Source organism: Mobula hypostoma, chromosome 2, assembly GCF_963921235.1.
Source record: "Mobula hypostoma chromosome 2, sMobHyp1.1, whole genome shotgun sequence".
In the NCBI taxonomy this organism is placed as follows: domain Eukaryota; kingdom Metazoa; phylum Chordata; class Chondrichthyes; order Myliobatiformes; family Myliobatidae; genus Mobula; species Mobula hypostoma.
The window spans coordinates 95,211,794-95,238,402 of record NC_086098.1 but is presented as its reverse complement, the minus strand read 5'-3'; the positions used below and the strand labels follow the sequence as shown (position 1 = coordinate 95,238,402).

The window sequence follows — 26,609 nt, the reverse complement described above, 5'->3', positions numbered from 1 at the left end:
GTTACACACCGATTCTGAACTCATACAATGACCCTTTGCAGTGAAACTGTCCACTTATTCCAGGCTTATGCCAACAAATTTAGAAGCACAACATGAAGAAAGGAGAATCTAAATTCAGAAAGCATGCAAAAGTAAAGATAAATAAAAATACTCAATCCTGTTTGAATATCCTGATAAATGTGGTTGAGCATCCTAATATTCAGAACTTTGGATCAGCTACTTACCATGGTCTGACTTTCAACAGATAAGGTGATGGCCAAACTGAACTGAAGGCTTCTTCAGCATTATTGTCTATGTCACTCCTTGACTGACTGGCAGGAAGGGAACACCTTCATTCTAGTCAGCTAACTTTATCAGTCCCCTCTTCCATTCTCTCTCTTCCAATCCAATCCTTCCTCTCAAATGTGAACCCCGTAGCCTGGAAATCTTTTTCAGAAGCACATCTTCTTAATTAAAAATGGGTCTCAAGCAATAGGTTTGTCATGAATCTTGAATGTAATGGGAAAGATGGGCATTGTCTATCATTAATCCACTAAACACTAATCTTTAAGCACTTAAACATCTCCACAGTTCAGACATATTCATTTCCATCTGCTTGAGCTTGTGATATTTTGAATGTGTGCTTTTGAAAAATTATATTGAACATAAAATTCTACACCATGAGGAAGTAAGATGAACAAAAATCTTTTGTCCAGTGTAAGAATACAAGACTTTTTCCTAGTCTGCCACATGTGTACGTTTGGGAAGCTGTTTGTTTCCAACAGCTAAGGAATGGTGGCAGTTTACCCTCCAAACCATGCTTAATAAGAGGAGTTGGGTGAAATGTTAGCTCTTCGAACAGACTTGTATTTTCATCAAGAGGTGGAAAATATGAGAGTTTGTAAAGTTTTTAAAATGATGAACAATGTCTATGTTAATTATAGTTGCTGAATTAAAGCCAGTATTAATATTGTCTTGAAATTGAATGTAAACATTCTTCTACAGCACAAATCCTATAGAAGCTCTGGTGGCATGCACATTATTAACAGTAAACACAAAGTGACAACATGAAAGGCTGCAGAGATATTGGGGTTAATATTAACCTAATCCTGTGCAGGAAAACCATGGATTAAGTCGACTTTATGATGCAAATAAAATCAGGCGTATAAAAAACCAGTGTTACACCTGATCCTGTGTATTTCCTGTCAGGCAGACTAGGTTAACACTCCCCCACACTGTGAGAAGCAGGGGTTTCCCTAGATACTAGAACCAAGAAAAAGAGCTCCCCAAACAGTGTCTCCAAGCCATGATAAATTCTCACACAAACATTAATTTCAAATTTCAACATACTCAGTTCATGCATCATTTTGGGGTACTGTATGTCCAAAACTAGTGGAAAGACATGTAAATAATAATTCAATGTTTCCATGCAATGACTTTGAGTTATCTTAGTTCTAATTCTATGCTACCAATTATTATATAGCTACTGACTTGAAGGTATCTCTGGACACCTTGAAGTGACTGAGCATAAAGAAAACAATTAATATACAAGAAACATCAGCTGCACAATTAAAAGAAAAAAAAAGATTTATGGAGACATGCAGTGGGTTTGTTAAGTTGATCAAATAAAGACAGGTATAGACTATTGAATTAATTACCAGTATGTGGCATAATTTTACCAGCATCAGCTTGTTCCTGAGGGACCTTTCTCTCATGAACTGATCGAGGTCGCTGACTTTTTATTGTATGCTCTGCCATCAATCCAAATTCTAAGGACAGAATAGAGGTTTATGAAAGCTCCATGGTTGTACAAATCACACATTCACATTTGCATCTTATGCATTTTTACTGAAATTAATGACAAGGCATGAATAAAACAGGTACCGAGTGGTGTACTTTTATTCCAATCTGTGTATTAAAACAAGTTACACATATTTGAATTACACGTGTTTGCTATAATTTTATCATTGGTTTAGATGAGATTGGGGTCTTCCTCCTTGTACTTTAGAAGTCAAATTTCTCTAGAAAATCTGTGTCTGAGGAATACTGAAAAGAAATGCACTGGCCATTCAGGTCTTCAGTTTCTCTCCCCACAGGTGCTGCCTGACCTGTACCTGTTTTTAATAAAACTAAAACTGAACATGTTAATCAAACACTCCTGATCAGGAAGGTAACAAATTATTGCAGCAGGTTGTAAAGCTGTAAATTGAGCAGTGCATAACATGGGCACACCTCAAAAAGACCCATTTCTGTAAAGCTAGATGTGACGGGCCTCTCATATAGAACATACAGCACTGAAACTGATTATTTTACTATTCTATGCCAGTGTTTATACACTTCGCAGGCCTCCTGCTACCACTGTTCATTTTCATTCTAATCCCATAACTTTTGATTGTTCTCTCATTCCTGTTCCCAAGTTTAATGAACCTCTACCATTTCCCGCAGCTATGCTTTGAGCTGCAAGGTCAATGTACTCATCACTCTTTGGAAAAACGATTCCACTGGATTGCTCAAAGGATTTCTTTATGATTGTTCCTTTCCCCACATACTCTAATCTAGCTTCCCTTTAAAAGCCTCGACCAATGAAGGCAAGCCTGCATTATGCCTTCTTTAGCACCTTATCAATTTCTGCTGTCTTTCTTAGGAGCTATGTACCTGCACCCCAAGATCCCTTTGTACATCAATGGTCTAAGGGGGCAAGGAGTCAATGGCCAGTAGTATGAGTTGAGAATTGTTCAGGGTACAATAGTAAGCCAAAATTCAATCTGGTTGCTCAGATCCCACTTCCATCGGCATTTTACCTACAGGCGATCTACTCTTACTGTACCTGTACATTGTGGCTCCCCATCAGCTCTTTACTCCAGGTACACACAAAAGACCACTTGGTAAGTGCCAGCAGATGTAAGTGTGTGAGCTGCGGAATGGGTGATCTGTTGCCCAACAACTGATCACCCATTCCACAGCTCACACTTTTACACCAGCTCAAGCAAAGCACAGCGTTGTGATGTTTAGCCTGCAGTGAACCACCAAGCACACATTACTCTTTGGCTAGAAGGGGAAAGGAGAGCCAGTGTGCCTACTTATGAATACTTGTGAATACGTATATGGTGGAGGGGAAGAAATTGCTCCCGAAACATTATATGTGTGTCTTCAGACTCTTGTATCTCTTTTCTGATGGTAGTAATATGAAGAGAGCGATGGGCCAAAGGCAGACTTCTGTGTTCTTTAGCTGCTGCTGTAATGATCAAGTGAGAGAACTCTGACGTTTCTGTTTTAAGGGCAGTTCCAACATAATGGGTAAGAGATGTGAGAAAGTTGTTTCACTCAGATTCTTGGTATTTTTTTATTTATTTGCACAATTTGTCTTCTTTTGCACATTGGTTATTTGTCTGTCTTTATGTATAGATTTTTCATAAATTCTATTATATTTCTTTATTAACTTGTAAATGCCTTAAGAAAAAGAATCTCACGGTAGTATATGATGACATATACTCAGAGTCTGCCTTGTCCTAAGCAATGCAAGCACCATTTTTTCTTGCCTTTATTAGTAGTGAAGGTCTTTGTGTTATGCAGGAAGCTTTTAGAAGCTGCTGTCATTCAAATAGAAATTGATAACCACTATACACCTTACATCATTGCAGGATGCAAGGTGTGTAAAATTTAACATTAAGCAGCCACTACACTGCCAACCCTATGTATCAGAATGAGTCATGGGATAGACAATGTAGTTGCTGCTTCATGCTGAACATGGTAGAGCAGTGAAGAATGTATTTGGGACTTCATTCGTAGAGACAAATAAATGGAATTCATCAGGATCTTCGTAGCTTTGGTGAAGGTTCTCCTTCCATACAGACTTCAGCCTTTGAGTTGATGTCATGTTGCAGTTGTGCTAAACATTGGTTAGACTGGAGTTGGAGTATTGTACAGTTCCAGTTGCTACACTACAAGAAGGATGTGGTGGCCAAAGAGAAAGCTCATAAGAGATTCAGTAAGACATTACCAGGAATGGAGGGATGCAGTAAAAAGGAACGATTGGATAGGCTGGATTTATTCTCATTGTAACAGTGGAGGCTGAAAGATGATTTTATTGAGGTTAGTAAAATTCCGACAGCTGTACCTTTTCTAGGGCGGGCAAGCTTAGAACTAGAAGACACAGATCTTAGGTGAGTAAGAGAAACTTAAAGGAGATTGAAATGGTATATCTGGAATGTGCTACCCAAGAAGGCAGTAAAGGCATACAGAACTCCAATGATTAAAAGGCATTTGGATGGATTTTCAAAGGAAAGGAGTAGAGGGAAATGGGCCTAATGCATGCAAAAGGGATAACCGTAGATAGGGATGATGAGCTGTTATGATTTTATTTGATCAGTGGCCTCAACTTCATACTGCCATGGTAACCTTCATCCCTTTGACGCCCCAGCAAAGATGCTACAGATTGATAATCCCTTTAGCAGGGCTCCCCACTAGGTTTAGGTTTAAAAAGCTGCTTTTCAGCGTGTGGTCTACACCAATTGTTAATTCCAAGCCTGCAATTCAGCTTCAGGAGGTGTTATTCGGATGTTCCTTGTAGAGTAACAACACACTTGCATATTCTGAGCATGGCCACATCACAGACACGGAGGTGGCTGATCACAGGCCTTTGAGAGTTCTAAATTTGCAATTGCATTTCACAATCGATTTTACACTCACTATCCACCAGACAGCTCAAAATAAACATTGCTAGGTGACTGAATTTCTAAGCCTCTATCTTTTTTTTTGTCAGCAAGAAAAAGGATTCCATGACATTAAATGTGCTGACATTCTAAGAAAAGTGCAGGATTACCAGAACTATGGAGATAACAGAAGGTCTTAACTAAAAGATACTGACTAAACCTGGAAATGTGAAAATGGAAAATGCTGAAGACAAAGAGCAGGTTTGGCGTCTGAAGGGAGACATGACAGCTAAACATTTTCAGGTACTTAACTCCCTGTCTTATCCATTTTTACCAAAGGATTTGAGCTAAATACCCTTTTCTGTTCCACTGCAGTTTATATTGTTGAACAGTAGAATGTTGCTTTCCAAAGTAAGAGATATCAGGAGAGTCCATTGAATAGGGGAAGGAATAAAAGGTTATGCAGATAAAGGAGAATGATGGTGATAGGAGTAGGGTGGGGATGATCACGTGAAATGGTACCTGAGCTGTCTATTTTATGGTATATCATGTCTCTTGACATCACTATTGATTTGAAGTACAATCTAATGGGAGTCTCTCCTTCTGTACCTTGCAAATTACCTGGATTGGTTCTGTGCCAAAGTGATGATTACAAGACTCTCTCTTTGAGGTGAACTTTGATCTTGACTGGACAGCTGGCGGAGAGTGCCAACTGGCTCAATGCCATTCCTCGTCGAGAGAAGAGGTAGTGATTTTGAGTCTTGGCTACATTAACACTTAACAGAGGGAGCGCTGCAGGACACCTGACTCAGACCATACAATTGTGACCCTACCCACCTGACACAAGCAAATCTTTGGACACACAGTTCAATTCAGTCACTAAATATCACTTGATGTAAGCAGATACAAAGGTTGGAGTCTAACACAATGTTATTGCCAGGTGAATCAAAGTAATTTCAACCCATTTCGTGGATATCTTACAATGTATTTCCAACCAATGTTTTTCCAGGATTTAAGTAATATAAGTCTGCTCAAATCTAACCTATCAACTTTCCTCATTATTCAATTATTTATGGTGTTTCAATGAATTCACAACTTTTTGTCAGTTAGGGCAGCACTAGCGAATACAAAAGGATGTACTTTTAATGTGATTGGAGGAGAGTATAGGGAGGATGTCAGAGGTATGTTTGTTAAACAAGGAGTGCCACATGAATAGAATACATTGCTGGGGATGGTGGTAAAGGCAGATACATTCGGGGCATTTAAGAATCTTAGATAAATCATAAAACCATAATACACAGGAGCAAAATTAGGTTATAGAAACATAGAAAATAGGTGCTGGAGTAGGCTGTTCGGCCCTTCGAGCCTGCACCACCATTCAGTATGATCATGGCTGATCATCCAACTCAGAACCCTGTACCTGCCTTCTCTCCATACCCCCTGATCCCTTTAACCACAAGGGCCATATCTAACTCCCTCTTAAATATAGCCAATGAACTGGCCTCAACTGTTTCCTGTGGCAGGGAATTCCACAGATTCACCACTCTCTGTGTGAAGAAGTTTTTCCTCATCTCGGTCCTAAAAGGCTTCCCCTTTATCCTTAAACTGTGACCCCTCGTTCTGAACTTCCCCAACATCGGGAACAATCTTCCTGCATCTAGCCTGTCCAATCCCTTCAAAATTTTATATGTTTCAATAAGATCCCCCTCAATCTTCTAAATTCCAGCAAATATAGCCTAGTCGATCCAGTCTTTCATCATATGAAAGTCCTGCCATCCCAGGAATCAATCTGGTGGACCTTCCTTTTGTGAAATTTATTAACGACCTGAATGTGGAGGTGGAAGGGTGGGTTGGCAAGTTTGCAGATGACACAAAGGTTGCTGGTGTTGTAGATAACGTACAGGATTGTCAAAGATTGCAGAGAGACATTGATAGGATGCAGAAGTGGGCTGAGAAGTGGCAGATGGAGTTCAACCCGGAGAAGTGTGAGGTGGTACACTTTGGATGAACAAACTCCAAGGCAGAGTACAAAGTAAATGGCAGAATACTTGGCAGTGTGGAGGAGCAGAGGGATCTGGGGGTACATGTCCACAGATCCCTGAAAGTTGCCTCACAGGTGGATAGGGTAGTTAAGAAAGCTTATGGTGTGTTAGCTTTCATAAGTCGAGTGATAGAGTTTAAGAGTCGTGATGTAATGATGCAGCTCTATAAAACTCTGGTTAGGCCACACTTGGAGTACTGTGTCCATTTCTGGTCGCCTCACTATAGGAAGGATGTGGAAGCATTAGAAAGGGTACAGAGGAGATTTACTAGGATGCTGCCTGGTTTAGAGAGTACGCATTATGATCAGAGATTAAGGGAGCTCGGGCTTTACTCTTTGGAGAGAAGGAGGATGAGAGGAGACATGACAGAGGTGTACAAGATAACAAGAGGAATAGATAGAGGGCACCACTGCTCAATACAAGAGGACATGGCTTTAAGGTAAGGGGTGGGAAGTTCAAGGGGGATATTAGAGGAAGGTTTTTTTACTCAGAGAGTGGTTGGTGCGTGGAATGCACTGCCTGAGTCAGTGGTGGAGGCAGATACACTAGTGAAGTTTAAGAGACTACTAGACAGGTATATGGAGGAATTTAAGGTGGGGGCTTATATAGGAGGCAGGGTTTGAGGGTCGGCACAACGTTGTGGGCCAAAGGACCTGTACTGTGCTGTACTATTCTATGTTCTATGTTCTTCGTACTCCCTTTATGTCAAGAATGTCTTTCCTCAGATTAGGGGACCAAAACTGCACACAATACTCCAGGTGTGGTCTCACCAAGGCTTTGTACAACTGCAGTAGAACCTCCCTGCTCCTGTACTCAAATCCTCTTGCTATGAATCCTCCTGCCAGCATACCATTCGCCTTTTTCACCGCCTGCTGTACCTGCATGCCCACTTTCAATGACTGGTGTATAATGACACCCAGGTCTCGTTGCACCTCCCCTTTTCCTAATTGGCCTCCATTCAAATAATAATCTGTTTTCCTGTTTTTGCCACCAAAGTGGATAACCTCACATTTATCCACATTAAATTGCATCTGCCATGAATTTGCCCACTCACCTAACCTATACAAGTCACCCTGCATCCTCTTAGCATCCTCCTCACAGCTAACACTGCCGCCCAGCTTCATGTCATCCGCAAACTTGGAGATGCTGCATTTAATTCCCTTGTCTAAGTCATTAATATATATTGTAAACAACTGGGGTCCCAGCACTGAGCCTTGCGGTACCCCACTAGTCACTGCCTGCCATTCTGAAAAGGTCCCGTTTATTCCCACTCTTTGCTTGCTGTCTGCCTACCAGTTCTCTATCCATATCAATACCATACCCCCAATACTGTGTGCTTTAAGTTTGCACACTAATCTCCTGTGTGGGACCTTGTCAAAAGCCTTTTGAAAATCCAAATATACCACATCCACTGGTTCTCCCCTATCCATTCTACTAGTAACATCCTCAAAAAATTCTACGAGATTCGTCAGACATGATTTTCCTTTAACAAATCCATGCTGACTGTGTCTGATGATTTCACCGCTTTCCAAATGTGCTGTTATCACATCTTTGATAACTGACTCCAGAATTTTCCCCACCACTGATGTCAGGCTTACCGGTCTATAATTCCCCGGTTTCTTTTTCGCTCCTTTTTTAAAAAGTGGGGTTACATTAGCCACCCTCCAATCCTCAGGAACTAGTCCAGAATCTAAAGAGTTTTGAAAAATTATCACTAATGCATCCACTATTTCTTGGGGTACTTCCTTAAGCACTCTGGGATGCAGACCATCTGGCCTGGGGATTTATCTGCCTTTAATCCCTTCAATTTACCTAACACCACTTCCCTACTAACATGTATTTCCCTTAGTTCCTCCCTCACTAGACCCTCGGTCCCCTACTATTTCCGGAAGATTATTTATGTCCTCCTTAGTGAAGACAGAACCAAAGTAGTTATTCAATTGGTCTGCCATGTCCTTGTTCCAGATGATCAATTCACTTGTTTCTGATTGTAAGGGACCTACATTTGATTTAACCAATCTTTTTCTTTTCACATATCTATAAAAGCTTTTACATTCAGTTTTTATGTTCCCTGACAGTTTTCTCTCATAGTCATTTTTCCCTTTCCTAATTAAGCCATTTGTCCTCCTCTGCTGGACTCTGAATTTCACCCAGTCCTCAGGTGTGCCGCTTTTTCTGGCTAATTTGTATGTTTCTTCTTTGGAATTGATACTATCCCTAATTTCCCTTGTCAGCCACGGGTGCACTACCTTCCCTGGTATATTCTTTTGCCAAACTGGGATGAACAATTGTTATAGTTCATCCATGCAATCTTTAAATACTTGCCATTGCATATCCACCGTCAACCCTTTAAGTATCATTTGCCAGTCTATCTTAGCTAATTCACATCTCATACCTTCAAAGTTACTCTTCTTTAAGTTGAGAACCTTTGTTTCTGAATTAACTATGTCACTCTCCATTTTAATGAAGAATTCCACCGTATTATGGTCACTCTTACCCAAGTGGCCTCGCACGACAAGATTGCTGACTAACCCTTCCTTATTACTCAATACCCAGTCTTGAATGGCCTGCTCTCTAGTTGGTTCCTCACCGTGTTGGTTCAGAAAACTATCCCGCATACATTCCGAGAAATCCTCTTCCTCAGCACCCTTACCAATTTGGTTCACTCAATCTATACGTAGATTCAAGTCACCCATTATAACTGCTGTTCCTTTATTGCACGCATTTCTAATTTCCTGTTTAATGCCATCCCCAACTTCACTACTACTGTTAGGTGGCTTGTACACAACTCCCACCAGCGTTTACTGCCCCTTAGTGTTATGCAGCTCTACCCATATCGATTCCACATCCTCCTGGCTAATGTCCTTCCTTTCTATTGCGTTAATCTCCTTTCTAACCAGCAATGCTACCCCACCTCCTTTTCTTTCCTGTCTATCCCTCCTGAATATTGAATATCCTTGAATGTTGAGCTCCCATCCTTGGTCACCCTGGAGCCATGTCTCTGTGATCCCAACTATATCATATTCATTAATAACTATCTGCACATTCAATTCATCCACCTTGTTACAAATGCTCCTTGCATTGACACACAAAGCCTTCAGGCTTGTTTTTACAACACTCTTATACAATTATGTTGAAAAGTGGCCCTTTTTGATTTTTGCCCTGGATTTGCCTGCCTGCCACTTTTAGTTTTCACCTTACTACTTTTGGCTTCTACCCTCCTTTTACACCCCTCTGTCTCTCTGCACTTGTTCCCATCCCCCTGCCACATTAGTTTAAATGCTCCTGAACAACAGAGGCAAACGCTCCCCCTAGGACAACCCATCCAGTTATTCAACCCACCCAGTCTGCTCCGCCACTCAATCATGACTGATTTACTTTCCCTCTCAACCCCATTCTCCTACCTTCTCTCTGTAACCTTTGACACCCTGACTAATCAAGAACCCATCAACCGCCCAATAACTTGGCCTCCTAGCCATCTATGGCAATAAAGTCCACAGATTCACCACCATCTAGCTGAAGAAATTCCACATTATCTCAGGATGGGCGAAGAGGCAGAGCGAGCCTTTTGTTGGATTTGGAGTAGGCGAGAGGAGGGAAGCTGGAAGCCAGGAGCAGATGGGCAGTGATTTGGCCACCACTGCCGGCCCACCAACTGGAGAGTGTCGTGGTTAAGTGTTGAAACACTCGGTGAAGTTTGGGAACCACCTGATGACATCTGCTCCTGGCTGAAGGCTACGGTTACCTTATAAGGTAACTGAAGAATGCACCCTAACAGGTGTATGTAACAAGCAAGTTCTACAGGGACATTCTTGTATTCTGAGGATGTGCCCTCAGGTCTTAGGCTCTCCACTACTGGAAACATCATTTCCATATCCACCCTACATAGATCTTGAATATTCAGTAGGTTTCAATGAGATCCCACCTCATTCATCTTAACTCCAGTGAATATACACACAGAGCCAAGGTAATAAAGATAAAGAGACAGGAGGAAATCTGCAGAGGCTGGAATTTCAAGCAACACACATAAAAGTTGCTGGTGAACGCAGCAGGCCAGGCAGCATCTCTAGGAAGAGATACAGTCGACGTTTCGGGCCAAGACCCTTCATCAGGACTAACAGAAAGAAGAGATAGTAAGAGATTTGAAAGTGGGAGGAGGAGGGGCAGATCCAAAATGATAGGAGAAGACAGGAGGGGGAGGAGGGATGGAGCCAAGAGCTGGACAGGTGATAGGCAAAAGGTATATGAGAGGATCATGGGACAGGAGGCCTAGGGAGAAAGAAAGGGGGAGGGGTGAAGCCCAGAAGATGGGCAAGGAGTATAGTGAGAGGGACAGACGGAGAAAAAGGAGAGGGAGAAAAAGAATGTGTGTATATAAATAAATAATGGATGGGGTACGAGGGGGAGGAGGGCCATTTACCTAAGTTAGAGAAGTCAATGTTCATGCCATCAGGTTGGAGGCTACCCAGACGGAATATAAGGTGTTTCTCCTCCAACCTGAGTGTGGCTTCATCTTGACAGTAGAGGAGGCCGTGGATAGACATATCAGAGTGGGAATGGGACGTGGAATTAAAATGTGTGGCCACTGGGAGATCCTGCTTTCTCTGGCGGACAGAGCGTAGGTGTTCAGTGAAACAGTCTCCCAGTCTGCGCTGGGTCTTGCCAATAGACAGAAGGCCACATCGGGAGCGCCAGACGCAGTATATCACCCCAGCAGACTCATAGGTGAAGTGTCGCCTCACCTGGAAGGACTGTCTGCGGCCCTGAATGGGCATGTATAGCACTTATTCCGCTTAGAAGGATAAGTGCTGGGAGGGAGATCGGTGGGGAGGGATGGGGGGGGGACATAGGAAGCGATCCCTGCTGAAAACGGAGCGGGGGGGAGGGGAGGGAAAGATGTGCTTAGTGGTGGGATCCCATTGGAGGTGGCGGAAGTTACGGAAAATTTATGTAGGACCCAGAGGCTGGTGGGGTGGTAGGTGAGGACCGGGGAACCCTATTCCTGGTGGGATGGCGGGAGGATGGGGTGAGAGCAGATGTGTGTGAAATGGAAGAGATGCGTTTGAGAGCAGAGTTGATGGTGGAGGAAGGGAAGCCCCTTTCTTTAAAAAAGGAGGACATCTCCTGCGTCCTGGAATGAAAAGCCTTATCCTGAGAGCAGATGCGGTGGAGACGGAGGAAATGCGAGAAGGGGATGGCATTTCTGCAAGAGACAGGGTGAGAAGAGGAATAGTCCAGATAGCTGCGAGAGTCAGTAGATAAAGAGATTCGCTTTATTTGTCACATGTGCATTGAAACATACAGTGAAATGTGTCGTTTTCATCAAATCAAATCAGTATCTGCTTCAGTGTCTCTCTGGTGACTTAGGCTACATCCACACTAGACCGGATCAATCTGTAACTGCAGCTCTTTCTCTTCGTTTTGACCCTCCGTCCACTCCGAAACGGTTTCCTCCCCCGAAAACGGAGATTTTCTAAAATGCCCTCCAAATTGTGTAAATTTGAAAATGCCGATTTTGCAGAGCACTGTGGATGGGGTAAACAGATATTTTTTAAAACGCTGTCAGGACGTGCCGGAACAGATGGCGGCAGTGCGGCATTTCATTGTTTTCTTGAACGCAACCCCCCACACAACCTAACAATTTCAGAACAGACGGATGAGACTGAAGCCAGAAGAGTTAGAAATGTACTCACCAAACACTTTGACCCATAGCTTACTGAATAAATAAGTATACTCACTTTGCCCTGTTTTCTGTCCTTGCTTGTATGAAGGTGGCTCACCTACTTAGACAAGCACTTCTCTGACAATAGATGTGTAACAGCCTAATGTAACATTGTATGGAAATACAAGATAACTCTGATGCAGACATGTTTTATACATTTAACAAGGTGCTTTATTAATGCAACAGAGTTAGTCAGTTTTTCAATGTTCGTCATCAGCTAGGTCATACTGTCCGTGAACTCCCTGTCGGTTGCCTCCATACGCTCCAGTATTTGCTTTTTTTTAGTTTTAAGTCCTCCTGCGCGAGAGCCAACATCAATTCCTTTTAAGTTTTTCTAGTCTGTAACTGCACAAACATGCACTTTCATAGCGCAGTTCGATACCAAACATGTTGCTTGTTTTCTGTAGATGTGTCCTGCGCATGCCCAGTAAGAGGAGATTTGCCCAAATACCCGTTTTAATGTGGACGGAGATATTTTCAAGAACGCTTGCTGTGGACGCCTATCATTTTTATGCGAAACCAGTGTTTTCAAAATTATCCATGTAGTATGGACGTAGTCTTAGATCAGTCACAACAAGAAGCAGAAATACTGCAGTGTAGCTGCAGGCATTGAGGAGTTTGGGTTTCTTTAAGTTCTGTAGAGGAAACCTGATAATATATGCAGGTTTGAGAAGACGGGGAGCTGGAAGGGTTGTTGGTGTTAGCCTATTTGAGAGATGAAACATATTTAAACCAACAGTGAATTAGCTGCTAGTCTGGAATTAGGCTCAAGCAAGCAGTAGTCACAATTCTTCCTTTCCAATCTGGATGGAGAGTCTCGACCCAAAATATTCACTGTTCCCCCTCTAGCTTGACTTGCTGATCTCCTTCAGCATTTTGTGTACGTTGCATTTACAGCAGAGCCAAGCAGCTCAAATTGCTTCTTTAAAAACTCCTAATTTACATAAGTATCTACGCAACTCAAACCATTTCCTGCAGCCCAATCCTTCTTTCCACTGAAACTCAGAATAGCAGAAATTGATCACTGTGCTATTAAACCATCTTATCCATTCAAAAATTAATAAAGCTCAAACAACATTGCAAACAATTTATCTCAACCTGGGCAGTGTTCCAACATTGCCGGTAATCCTTTGGAGCTGACGTTTTTGAATGGTTTTATGTGCTGGCTGTCCATCATAAGTTCACTTTCTTATGTTGCCTCTTATCTTGGCATAAGAAAGCTCACTTTCTTATGTTGCTTCTTTCTTATTTTCTGAAAGTTGCCTCACAGGTGGATAAGGTAGTTAAGAAAGCTTATGGGGTGTTAGCTTTCATAAATCGAGAGATAGAGTTTAAAAGTCACGATGTAATGATGCAGCTCTATAAAACTCTAGTTAGGCCACACTTGTGTCCAGTTCTGGTTGCCTCACTATAGGAAGGATGTGGAAGCATTGGAAAGGTTACAGAGGAGATTTACCAGGATGCTGCCTGGTTTAGAGAGTATGGATTATGATCAGAGATTAAAGGAGTTCGGGTTTTACTCTTTGGAGAGAAGGAGGATGAGAGGAGACATGATAGAGGTGTACAGGATAATAAGAGGAATAGACAGAGTGGATAGCCAGCGCCTCTTCCCCGGGGCACCACTGCTCAATACAAGAGGACATGGCTTTAAGGTAAGGGGTGGGAAGTTCAAGGGGGATATTAGAGGAAGGTTTTTTACTCAGAGAGTGGTTGGTGTGTGGGATACACTGCCTGACTCAGTGGTGGAGGCAGATACACTAGTGAAATTTAAGAGACTATTAGACAGGTATATGGAGGAATTTAAGATGGGAGGTTATATGGGAGGCAGGGTTTGAGGGTTGGCACAACAATGTGGGCCGAAGGGCCTGTATTGTGCTGTACTATTCTATGTCTATGTCGGATCCCATATTTGACCATTTAGAATGTGTCATTCACCTCTTTCAGGAATAGTTCAGGGAAATACTGTTGTTGCCTCTGTAGGAGCCTGTGAGAGATGTCAAGTGTCCTATCAGGTTCTGGAAGGACACTGCTAGTTTGAACAAGATGTTGGGACTACACAACAATGAAACCGACTGCAGGAAGATCTCATAATTGACACTTGGTCACATCAGTGTGTGAATACAGCTCAGACAGCTTTATAGCCTGTAAACTGACCCACGGTGGGCTATCCAGAGGACAGAAGCAGCAAATGGGATGATTTAGAAAGTAGCAGTTTGTGGAATGAACAGTCCAGTAAATTGCAGAAGCACAAACAGACACTTAAGGAACCAAATAGTTGAGGTAATTGTGGATTGGTGCCAGCAGGAATTTGAAGCAGCATTTAGGGATAAGGGAGTACTGTAGATAGGGAACCTTCAGGAATTTATTGGAAGATGAGCATTTAAATGTTTCAAGAAGAGAACAAGTGTGAAGGAAGGAGAATTGAAGAACGATGGGACTGGCGATGAAACACAAAGAAGGCCTTTAGGAGATTGAAACAAAAGTCATGTAAAAGGATTGCTGAAGGCATTGGGAGAAATAATTTCAGAGATCAACACTTGCAGAAAAAGACCCTGAGATTCAAAGAAGAATTTGCTACGTTCACTCCAAGTGGGGGAGATTCAGAGCAGGTGGTATCTAGATACCAGTACTGTGTTTTTGAAATTGTGGAAGTAGACTGAAAGCTTGTGCAATTGATGAGTAATTGTAATTGCCTGAAACTGTATAATAAATCATTGAGTTATTTGATTAATAACAAAATTTAGCTGTTAGACAAAATAATTGTCTGGGATGTTTTATCAGGTGCTGAATTTAATTGGTTGCACCTCCAATCTATTAGTTAGAAATAGTAAAAGATTTTGCAAGGATTCCTGCTACGCAGAAAGCTGCCTTCTTTTATGTGCATGCCCAGAGAGGTCCAAGTACTTGGTGAAGCAAATGCAGGGAAAAGGCTTGCCTATTGGCAGCTGATCTGCCTCTTCCTTAGCATCTCTCCTGTATATGGGGGAAGGGTGGGAAGGAGAAGGCCTATCCCAGTTTCTCTCTGCCCCCTCCCCCAGGTGCCTATTACTTCCCTTATGGTTCCGCCTCCTTCTATTACCCATTGTGCTTTCCCCTTTTCCTTCTTCACCTTTCCTGCCTATATCCTCCCTGCTTCTCCTCCCCCACCCTTCTATCTTTCCCCTTACTGGTTTTTCACCTGGAACCTTCTAGCCTTCTCCTTCCCACCCTCCCCCCACCTTCTTTATAGGGCCTCTGCCCCTTCCCTCTACAGTCCTGATGATGGGCTCTGGCCTGAAACGTTGACTGATCATTTCCGCGGATGCTACCCGACCTGCTGAGTTCCTCTAGCGTGTTGTGAGTGTTACTTTGGTTAATAGTCAGTCTGACCTTAAAGGAGTAAAGCATGCGCAGGGAAAAAAAAACTGATGTTCAGGGTTAATAGCCAAGTGAAACTTCTCTTGAAAAGCTTCAGGTCATGCACTGTTAGCTCTTAAATAGTGCAAATACAGCCATTTCCAGGCCAACATTCATCATCTTCTTTCAGATTACATGCCTCAGTGCAGACAACTTCTACTTCAATCACAATTGAATAGCTAAGTTACTGTATCCAGAACTCCTCCATGTCCTTCAACATGACAATGAAAATGTTGATATCTATTTTTCAAAGGCAGTTTCCAGAACGTTAGTGAACCAAACAGCTTCCTCGCCTCACATCCTTACTCTTCAATGCCTCTCCTTTTCTATCACTGGTAAAATTGTCTTCAGCTCTTTGGACCCTAAACTTTGGAATACCCTTCTTACGCCTACCCTATCATCCTTCCTTATAAGCAACTGAGAATCTCTTATTACATGAAAATTCCTACTCAAATCCAATTTGTGGCATTACTTGCTTCACTATTTCCTCAGGTTTTCCACATTGTTAAAGCTGCTATTGGAAAACTTAGATCCTGTCATATCCTTGGCAAGCTCTTCCCTTAACTCTTAACTGCAGTATGGTGAATCAAATTCTTGTAAACCTCATTCATGGCTCAGTGGCAGACAACGTGATCCTAAATAAGACAATTATGTGTTGATTTTCCATTACGGAGACTTTAGGAACTGATCTGAATTAACAAATGGAGGTACATGGAGCTTAGGAAAATAGAGGGCTATGGGTAACCCTAGGTAACTTCTAAATTAAGTACATGTTCGGCACAGAATTGTGGGCCGAAGGGCCCGTATTGTGCTGTAGGTTTTCTGTGTTTCTAAATCATTAGAACATGAAGACACAAGAGACTGTAGATGCTGTAACCTGGAGCAGAAAATAAACTGCTGGAGGAACTCAGCAGGTCGGGCAGCACCTGTGGATTCAACAGATTGGCTGAAGTTTCCAGTGAGGGCCTTGATGCAGAGTCTCGACCTGACAGATTGACCATTCCTTTGTCTCCATTGGGGTATGAATGTAGGAACATTAGGGAAAGGGAAAAAAAACAAGTCAGTCTGTTCCTTTTAACAGTGTCATAAAAGCACTGTGATTCTCAAAACCCTTTCACCCATCTTGAAGATACAATTAAAAAACATACTGATTTAATATCACACTATTAGAGGTACTGCCTTTTAGAGAAAATATCATTAACAACTTTAATAGCACCATTATTGCAGAAAAATCACAATCAGAAAAATAATTATGTTCTCTCAAGTGGATATAAGCAATTCTATAATCTAACACTTATCTCTGCCAATAACAAATTAGCTGTCATTTATTTCATCAAAGTTTCTGGGACCTGGCTGTGTGTGAATCAGCTGTGGCTTTCCCTAGAGACATCATTACAAAATCTTTTACTGTATGAGAGTAATCTAGATAAGCACTCATTTTTTTTAATCCCCCCAGTGAGTAGTGGTACTGCATAAAATAAGCAAATGATGTCTCAAAAAGCTATTTCATTGCCATCCTTCTTGATGCTATCTTACTCTTTCTACTAAGGATGGAGAGTGCAGAGAAAGACCATTTGGTCCATTGTGTATGTACGGACTGATTTTGTCTGCTTATTTTTCTTCAAAGCCCAGAAATTTCTGTCTTCCAATCCCCCATCCAATGTCACCTTAAATGGTACTATTGAATCCATTTCAGCATTCTTTTACGTAGTGCAGTGCAAATTAATGATACTGCAGCATTATAAAACCAACTTACTCCTCCCCTGCATTCTGTTGCCAATTATTTTTATGAACTTTTCTCTCTTTCTCTTATTAAACTGCAGAGAGAAATTTAATACATCTTCCCTTCTACTCATTTCTAACTTGTTACATGAGTGGCCCTCCCACACAATGAACCTTGAACTGTTTTAGCTTAGTTTTCCAATCAAAGAAAATGCCACTGCTGTCATTTCTGTAAACTTCAGATCAGTGATATTAAAACCAAAAATAAACGGGCAGACAGATCAATTGATGGTTTTTCTTGTAATCTAAAAATGTTCTATAGGCCTGTATGTGATTCATGACTTATTCAGAAATAATAATCAGTTTGATGTCTGATAATTTTTTGACATGAAATTAAATTGCACACATTTTAATATGTTACTATCCATGTTGGCTTTCATTGCCCACAGAGCACAGAACAGTACAGGCTCTTCATACAGGTGCTAACCTTTTAACCTACACTAAGATCAACCTAACCCTTCCCTCCCATATAGCTCTCCATTTTTAATATATATCATCCTTGGACTCCTAAGAGTCTCCTAAGTGTCCCTAATGTGAATGCCTCTACCACCATCACTGGCCAAATGGACAGGAAAATATTAATTTCCTCCTGCTTAAAAATGAATTATCCCTCAAATTTCTCACTCTGATTGTCCTGAGAACTAAAAGCAGCATTCAGGACAATCAGTGGGACAATTAGCTTTCAAGCAGGTGGAAATGGAGTGGTAAGTAATGGAGAGTAGATGGAGAAGGTTAAAATGGGAAGGGAACAGGGAGAGTGACAGAGGAAAGTCTTAAGAGAAAAAGAATGGATGGAATGGAGAAAGGGACAGGGATATAAATGAAGAGGAAAAGGGATTAGAAAGATAAGAGATATGGAAAAATTGTGGCAAGCCTGTCAACAGGAAAAGAGATCAGAAATGATGTCCCCTCAGCATTAGGCTGCGCTAGTTGTTAATGTAAACAACACATTTCACTGAATGTGTCAATAAATAAATTTGAATCAGAAATGAGCAGAGGGAGAATGCAGTGGGAAAATAAGATTGCAGTATTGAGATGACAGGAACTGGAGGTTAAATAGTATGAAATGAGCAGTGTGGAAGGAAGAGGGGCTATTAAAATGGATCAGGTCAAACTTGCTCTCCTTCAAATGCAGGGATCAATTGGTTCTGGGTCAGGAGAGCTGCCCAGCTCACCGAGGTGGACCCAAAATAACTCTCAAAACAGGTGATTAAATGGAATTAACTGGGACAGAGAAGCTATCCAAATGAGCAGAAGTTCTCAGAGAGAAGTAGAGGAGGCGAGTACGTGCTTTCAGGTGAAGTGAGCATGATCACAAGGTGAATCCCAGTGCAGGGACTAGGATGGCCAGCAGCTGACTGCAGAAGGTGTAAGTGGTTGCATATGTTTCACATTTCTAATTGGCCTTGAGAAGACAGTGAAGAGCTGACAGTTTAAACTGCTGCAGTCCTCTTGGTAAAGTTACTTCCAAAGTACTGCTAGGGAAAGAGTTCCATTATTTAGACCTAGTAGGGATGAAGAACTGGTGAGATAGTTCATGGTGTACAACCTGAAGGGAAGCTTGCAGATAGCGGTGTTCCCATTGTGGGAGGGATCGTAGCTTAGGTGGTGCTGGTGGAGTAGACTGGATAAGTAAATCTACTGCAACTGTCAAAGAGTCACAGAGTTGTACTTCATTTTTCTACCACTACCCTCTCGTCTTCTAAGGCCAATCCAACCTACCAAGTCCCAGTGAATTCAATGTGCCTTAATATTCTGGTAAAACAGACTAAGAGGAACTTGCCGAATACTTTGCTGAAGATCAGGTATACAGCATCCACTGTCTTAGCCTCATGTTCAATCATGTTCACCACTTCCTCAAAATCAAGGTTGTAAGATATGCAGTAATCTGCCCCACATGAAGCCATGCTGACTTTGTAAAGAGTAAAAGAGAGCTGAGAGTGGATATCACATCGCTGGAGAGGTAGTAATGGGAGATAAAGAAATAGCAGGCAAATTTAATAAGTATTTGGCATCAGCCTTCACTGTGGAAGACACTAGCAGTATGCCAGAAATTCGAGAGTACAGTACCAGGGCAGAAGTAGGTGTAGGAGAAGGTGCCCGGGAAGCTGAAAGGTCTGAGGGTAGATATGTTACCTGGGCCAGACGGATGACAGACCAGGGTTCTGAAAGAAGTAGCTAAAGAGATTGTGGAGGCATTAGCAATGATCTTTTAGGAATTACTCGATCCTGGAACAGTTCCAGACAACTGGAAAATTGCAAATATCACTCCAATCTTTAAGAAGGGAGGAAGGCAGAAAAAAGGAAATTATAGGCCAGTTAGCTGGACTTTAGTGGTTGTGAAGATGTTGGATTCCATTATTAAAGATGAAGATTTGGGGTACCTGGAGACACATGATAAAATAAGCCCAAGTCAGCATTGTTTCCTGACAAATCTGTCAGAATTCTTTGGGCAAATAACAGTCAGGATAGATTAAGGAGAGTCAGTGGATGCTGTTTATTTGGATTTTCAGAAGGCCTTTCACAAGGTGCCACACATGAAGCTGCTTACCAAGATAAGAGCCCATGGTCAAATAGGACAGATAACCAGCATAGATAACCTACACCAGGTTGCTTTTTATTGACTACAGCTCAACGTGCAACACAATCATACCCTCACTTCTGCTCAAGCTCCAAAACCAGGGTTCCTGTACCTCCCTCTGCAAATGGATCCTTGACTTCTTCACTGGGAGACGACAGACTATGCAGATTGGAAATAACATCACCTGCTCGATGACCATCAACACTGGCACACCTCAAGGATGTGTGCTTAGCCCACTGCTCTACTCGAGCTACCCTCACTATTGTGTGGCTAGGGACAGCTCAAATGCCACCTATAAATTTGCTGACGATAGCAACTATTGATTGTAGAATTTTAGATAGTGGCAAAGAAGCCTACAGGAGCGAGATTGATCAGCTAGTTGAGTGGTGTCACAGCAAAAACCTTGCACTCATTGGCAGTAAGACTAAGGAATGGATTATGGACTTCAGGAAGGGGAGGGGAAGTCGAGGGAAACACACCGTCCTCATCGAGGGATCAGAAGTGGAAATAGTGAGTTGCTTTAAGTTCCTCGGTGTGAACATCTCCAAGGATCTATCCTGGTCCCAAAATATTGATGCAATTACAAAAAAGTCACACAGCAGCTATATTAGCAGTTTGAGGAGAATTAGTATGTCACCAAAGACACTTGCGAATTTCTACAGATGAACAGTGGAGAGCATTCTAATTTGTTGCATCAGCATCTGGTATAGAGGGAACACTGCACAGGATTAGAAAAAACTGCAGAAAGTTGCAAACTTATCAGCTCCAAGATGGGCACTGCCTCCCCAACATCCAGGACACCTTCAAAAGGTGATGCCTCAAAAAGATGGCATCCATCATTAAGGATTCCCGACACCCACTACCTGCCCTCTTCTCACTGCTACAATGAGGAGGTACAGGAGCCTAAAGACACCCATTCAATGCATTAGGAACAGCTTCTTCCCCTCCGCCATCAGATTTCTGAATGGACAATGAACCCATGAACACTACTTCACTGTATTTTCCCTCTCTTTCTGCACTGCTTTTTAAATAATCTTATTTTATACATGCCATTTGTAATTTATAGTTTTTATTATTATGTATTACACTATACTGCTGCCAGAAAACAACAAAGTTCACAATATATGCCAGGGATGTTAAACCTGATTTGAAGATTGTCTGACTAGCAGGAGGGAAAGAATCAAAATAAAAAAAGGGGACCTATTCTGGTTAGCTGTTGGTCACTGGTGGTGCTCCACAGGGGTCGATATTGTGACTGCCTCTTTTCGCATTATACGTCAATGATTTGAATGTCAGAACTGGAGGTTTTGTGGCCAATTTTGGAGATGACATGAAGATAAGTAGAGGGGTAGTTAGTGTTGAAGCAGAGAAGGACCTAGACAGATTGGGAGAATGGGCAAGTAAGTGGCAGATGGAATATAGTGCAGGAAAGCGTAGGGTCATGCACGTTGAAAGAAGGAGTAAAGGCATAAACTATTTTCTAACCAGGGAGAAAATTCAAAACTCAGAGCTGAAAAGGGATTTGGGAGTCCTGGTGCAGGATTCCCTGAAGGTTAACTTGCAGGTTGAGTCAATGGTGAGGAAGGCAAATGCAATGTTAGCATTCATTTCGAGGGAACAAGAATTTAAAAGCAAGAATGTAATGCTGAGGCTCCCAAGTCATTGCGAAGAGGCTTCCCAACAGATCAGCCGTGTGCGAGGCTGTAGTGGAGCTATTGGGACACTTCTGGCCACTTGGAAGCTGCATGCATTACTACCAAAAAATTTGTGCCCAAAAACAGTCCAGCAAAATCCACATGCATCATCTACCAGGGCAATATAGGTTGTTCCCAGGGATGGAGAGGTGCTGCTCTTGGCATCTTCTGGACGTGTTGGTATCCTGTACAGTGCATAGCAAGCTGCTTGATCAGCTTGATCAGCTGATTTATCCCAGGCCACCAGATGACCCAACGCTCTCATTTTAACTATGCCCAGATGACCGTCATATAGCTCCTCCAACACTTTAGCTCTCAGCTTGGATGGTACAACCACTCTCAATCACCACATAAGACAACATCCATCAAGGGCAAGTTCGTTTCGAGTCATAAAACTGAGGGAACTGGAATTTCTGCTGCACCTTTCAGCCATTTTGGATATACCTGAGACGATATGGGATCTTAACTGGTTTCCCTTTGATCATCTCTACCGTGGTTTAGAGACTTTTGATTTGCATTAGGGAGATTGCATAAAGACGAGTGTCTTTTTTTTGTGTAAGTTTTGCCAGTAATTTCTTTTGCAAGGGTAAATGGGACAATCCATCATAATTTCCATAATTAGTCATCCTCTTGAATTCAATCTTGTAATTGCGTCCTCCGTGAAACAGAGCCCATCTCTGCTTTCATGCTGTGGTACACCATTCCAGATACTGGTAGATGATATCAGTAATGAGCACAAACTCTCTCCCACACAACTACTGGTTAAAATGTTTTACTCCCCAAACTAGAGGCCTCTCTCAATCTGCGCATAATTTTTTCTCTGCAGTGTTAAGCGAACATGATGCAAAGGTTATGGGGTATTCTCTTTTATCACTCATAACATGTGATATGACTGCACATATATCATAAGGCAAGGCATTACAGGCAAGCTACAATGGACAATGTGGATCATAATGTGTGAATACAGTGCCTTTACCTTTTTGAAAGCCACCTCACACTGTTTTGCCCATTGTCACTTCCTCTCAATCTGTAGTAATGAGTTCTTTTTAACAATGTCTTGATGTTTTGGAAATGTTCCTTGTCAATTTTACTGGTAACAACAATGTCATCCAGTTAACACCGAGTGCCTGGGCATCCTTTCAGCACTTGGTCCACAGCTTTCTGCTAGAGTGCTGGTGCAGATGCTACACTAAAAATAAGCTGTTTTGAGCAATAAAGCCCTTTGTGAGTGTTTATGGTGAGAAACACTTTGGACTCCTCTTCCATCTCTATCTGTAGATAGCCCTCAGCTAACTCCACTTTGCTGAAGTGTTTCCCTCCAGAAAGGTGACTTATCCTTAATAACTCCATGCTTTTCCAGATATGTACAAAGCCCATCCCTAAGGATCATCTTCAATAATTTCCCTGCCACTCATGTAAGGCTTATAATTTCTTGCTTTATTCCTATTGCCTTCTTACCATAAGACCATAAGATGTAGGAGCAGAATTAGGCCACTTAACCCATTGACACTGCTCTGCCATTCCATCATGCCTGATCCCAGAACCCACACAACCCCATATACGTGCCTTCACACCATTTCCCTTTAACAAAAGGAACAATGCTGGATATCCTTCATTTTTCTGGGATCACCCTTGTGGCTAAAGAAGATGCAAAGATTCCTGTCAATGCCACAACACGCTCCTTTCTTGCCTCTCAATTACCTGGGATAGATCCCATCAGGCCTTCGAGACTTACAGTACGTACCTTCATGTTCTTCAAATAATCTCCTTTTTCTTGATGTCTACTCTCAGTTTCCTGTTCATTAACCATTCTCCATTATCAATAGACCAATTGAGCATTATATCACCCTTAATGTTGGATGCTTGAAATTTGTTAAATAATCACTTAATTAGAAATGTGCCAAAATTTCAATGGTGAATTCTCTGCTGTTATTTCTTAGCTAATATCACATGAAAAACCCTATCACCCTGAAGATGAAAAAGGCTTTATTGTTGAATGTTGATACCTTACATAAATTTTCCCAGGAAATAGCAAAGGACCAACACAATTTAAACTGGAACAGTGGAGCCTGTTGAGAGATTTTAATACATGATAAAATACATTTCAAAATTAAATTAAATCATAAGTATCTTCATTTTAAATATATAATCATAATATTTAATATTAACTAATTCTTCTATTAATTACTGCCCATTTAAGCTCATTATCCATTTTAAATCTGGCTCCTCAGCTTCCCTTTTTCTCATTTACAGGCCTAATTTACAACAGCAGTATATCAATGGCTTAACCTCAGAGTGGTAGAAAGGATTCTTAGCTTGATTTTAATGGCCTGTGTAGAATTTTACGTGGTTTCTATAAATAGAAAAGATATCTGAAAATATGAGCTCCCTTACTGTGGCTGAACTCCTCAGTCATTCAAAGGTTCTCGAGTCAGATCAGCAGCCAGAGGTGTTTACTGAGAAGCCAGTACTCTATTCTCCACAGGCACTGACAAGGTTCCCTTAAGGAAGTAGCAATTTAGCCTCCCCTATAACCCTGGTTACCTTGCCTGTCAAGAGAGCACCTCTTCCAATATACAGGGAATTCGCAGGCCTGACATTCACAAAGCAGTCAGCCTTCCTTTAGATTGGTGGTGGTGGTGGTGGTGGTGTTGTTGAAACTGACCATGTTTCTTTCCACAGTATGCCTGATTCTTTAAACTACTAAGGCTCCATCCTGAATGAGGCTGCACCTTAGTCAGACTTTGCTGTTTTCTCCTATTTTATGGTACTGGATTTTGTATAATTTGCCATCTGTGCCTTACTAATATGACAAAGCCTTGAAGAATGTGCAATAGTAATATTCATTCCTGTAGCACCTTTAATGAAGTAAAGTAATGCCAAGCAAGATTTGATACTGACTTACAACAGGACATAATAGATCAGTCATTTTAAGAAATACCATGAAAAAAGGGAGAGTGGTGAAAGGGCAGAGGTGTTGAGGGACACTTGATACTTGGTTACCAGCAACAAGAAGTTAAAACCAGGGATACAAGCATCCTATCCCAAGAAGCTTTTAAGAGACTCTTGGATAGGTACATGGAGCTTAGAAAAATCGAGGACTAAGCAGTAGAGAAATTCTAGGCAGTTTCTAGAGTAGGTTACACGGTCGGCACAATGTTCTGTAGATTTCTATGTTTTATGCGGGTGGTGGGTGCAGAGAGAATTGAGGCCATGAGAATTAAGAGTTTTCAAGACTGAAGTACAGAGTGATAAATTAATTGGTCTTGGTTGAATTCAGGCATAGGGAGCAAACTTATTGAAGGTGTGACGTGGAAGCCAGCTGCATACACAAACAAACAGTCAAAGCTTGGAGAGATCTGGTGAGGGCCTGGTGAAGTTTCTGCAAAGGAGCAGAGACAGAAATGGAGTTGGCCAAGATACAGAAGTGGAAGTATTCATGATGCCACGTTATCACTCTTTTCACTTATTTTTGGGATTTTAGGCCAGTTTTTAACGGCCTTATTTTTCTTGAGGAGGTGGTGGTGAGCTGCTTTCTTAAACCACTGCTGTCCTGTGGTAAAATTGTATTCACAATATTGTTGTTGGGTAGTAAGATGCAGAATTTAGACTCAGCAACAGGAATGGTGTTGTATTCTCAAGTCAGAATGGCATGCGATTTGGAGGAGAGCCTGGAAGTGATGGATTTCCTGAGGTTCTTTTCCCCTTTGTTGGTAGAGGTCACAGGTTTGTGTGCTGATAGAGTAGCCAAGGCAAGTACTTACAATTCATTTTGTAGATAAATGTGAGGTGATGTATTTTGGAGGGGCAGATCTAATAAAGTAAGGACAAATGCTATAAGTGGTAGAACCCTAGAAATAAATGAGGAATAAAACAACCTTTTGTGGTACGAGTCTGAAGTATAATATCACGTTGCAGATACAACAGCTATCTGCAAGTCCTTCAGCATGAATATATCAATATAAAATATACTTCAATTGGGTCATCCCTAATCTTCTCTTTGTTTGCTTAAGCTCTGTTATTGTGGAAGCCATGGTAAGGCAAGGGTTAAGATAATGTCCCATCAAGAATAGTTTACAGACAGTGTGCAGTCAACTGAGATGAGAGAGTCCTTGAGAGCTTTGCTCCCCTTTGCCCAGCATGGGACCTGGGCCATTAGGCATACAAAGAGAAAATAAGGATGCAAATGAAGGTTTTTAGGTGACATTTACTTTTGGGCAATTATTTTACAACTAATGAAGTATTATTGGCCTTTAACACGTGGATTCTATTTGCTATTTACACCTACATTATTTCATTGTGATTGGTGATTGATAATGCAAATAAGAAATTTGAACATCCACAAGGTTACCAGTTGGTCAATATCTGCAACCAACTTGTCAATTTCTGTATATAAATGTACTTTCTTTGTTCAAATCTCAGAACAGTTTGGTGACAGAGGTCAGACCGTTCTCCATGTGCACAATAAATAAACTGTGACTGAGGAACAAATGCAGGTTTTTAGAAACCAGTCAAAATTCAAAGCAAGAACCTGGAGCCGCTATATGCAACATTGAGATTAATTTTCTTGCAGGCATACTCTGTAAATCCAATAACCATGATAGAATCAATGAAAGAACTCACCCAAGAGAGCAGAGAATCAGTGCGCAAGTCAAACTGTGCAAATATAAAAGTAATAATAATAAATAAACAATAAACATCCAGAACATAAGATGAAGAGTGACTGAAAGTGAATCCATAGATTGTGGGAACAATCCAGTG

The 26,609-nt window shown here is 41.6% G+C and overlaps 1 protein-coding gene across 10 annotated transcripts in view; it reads right to left on the bottom strand.

Annotated features, from left to right (window-relative positions):
• The window catches only part of adgrb3 (adhesion G protein-coupled receptor B3), an 835,097-nt gene that overhangs the window by 470,998 nt on the left and 337,490 nt on the right, over nucleotides 1–26,609 (bottom strand). For 6 of the 10 annotated variants that reach the window (XM_063040268.1, XM_063040273.1, XM_063040274.1 and 3 more), the window contains exon 3: nucleotides 1,638–1,748. The exons of 2 other annotated variants lie outside the window; for them this stretch is intronic. In XM_063040268.1, the coding sequence (XP_062896338.1) occupies nucleotides 1,638–1,748 (111 nt within the window). Of the gene's footprint in view, nucleotides 1–1,637; nucleotides 1,751–26,609 lie in introns of those variants that run through there. 2 more of the 10 variants (XM_063040272.1, XM_063040278.1) reach the window with 2 other exon arrangements.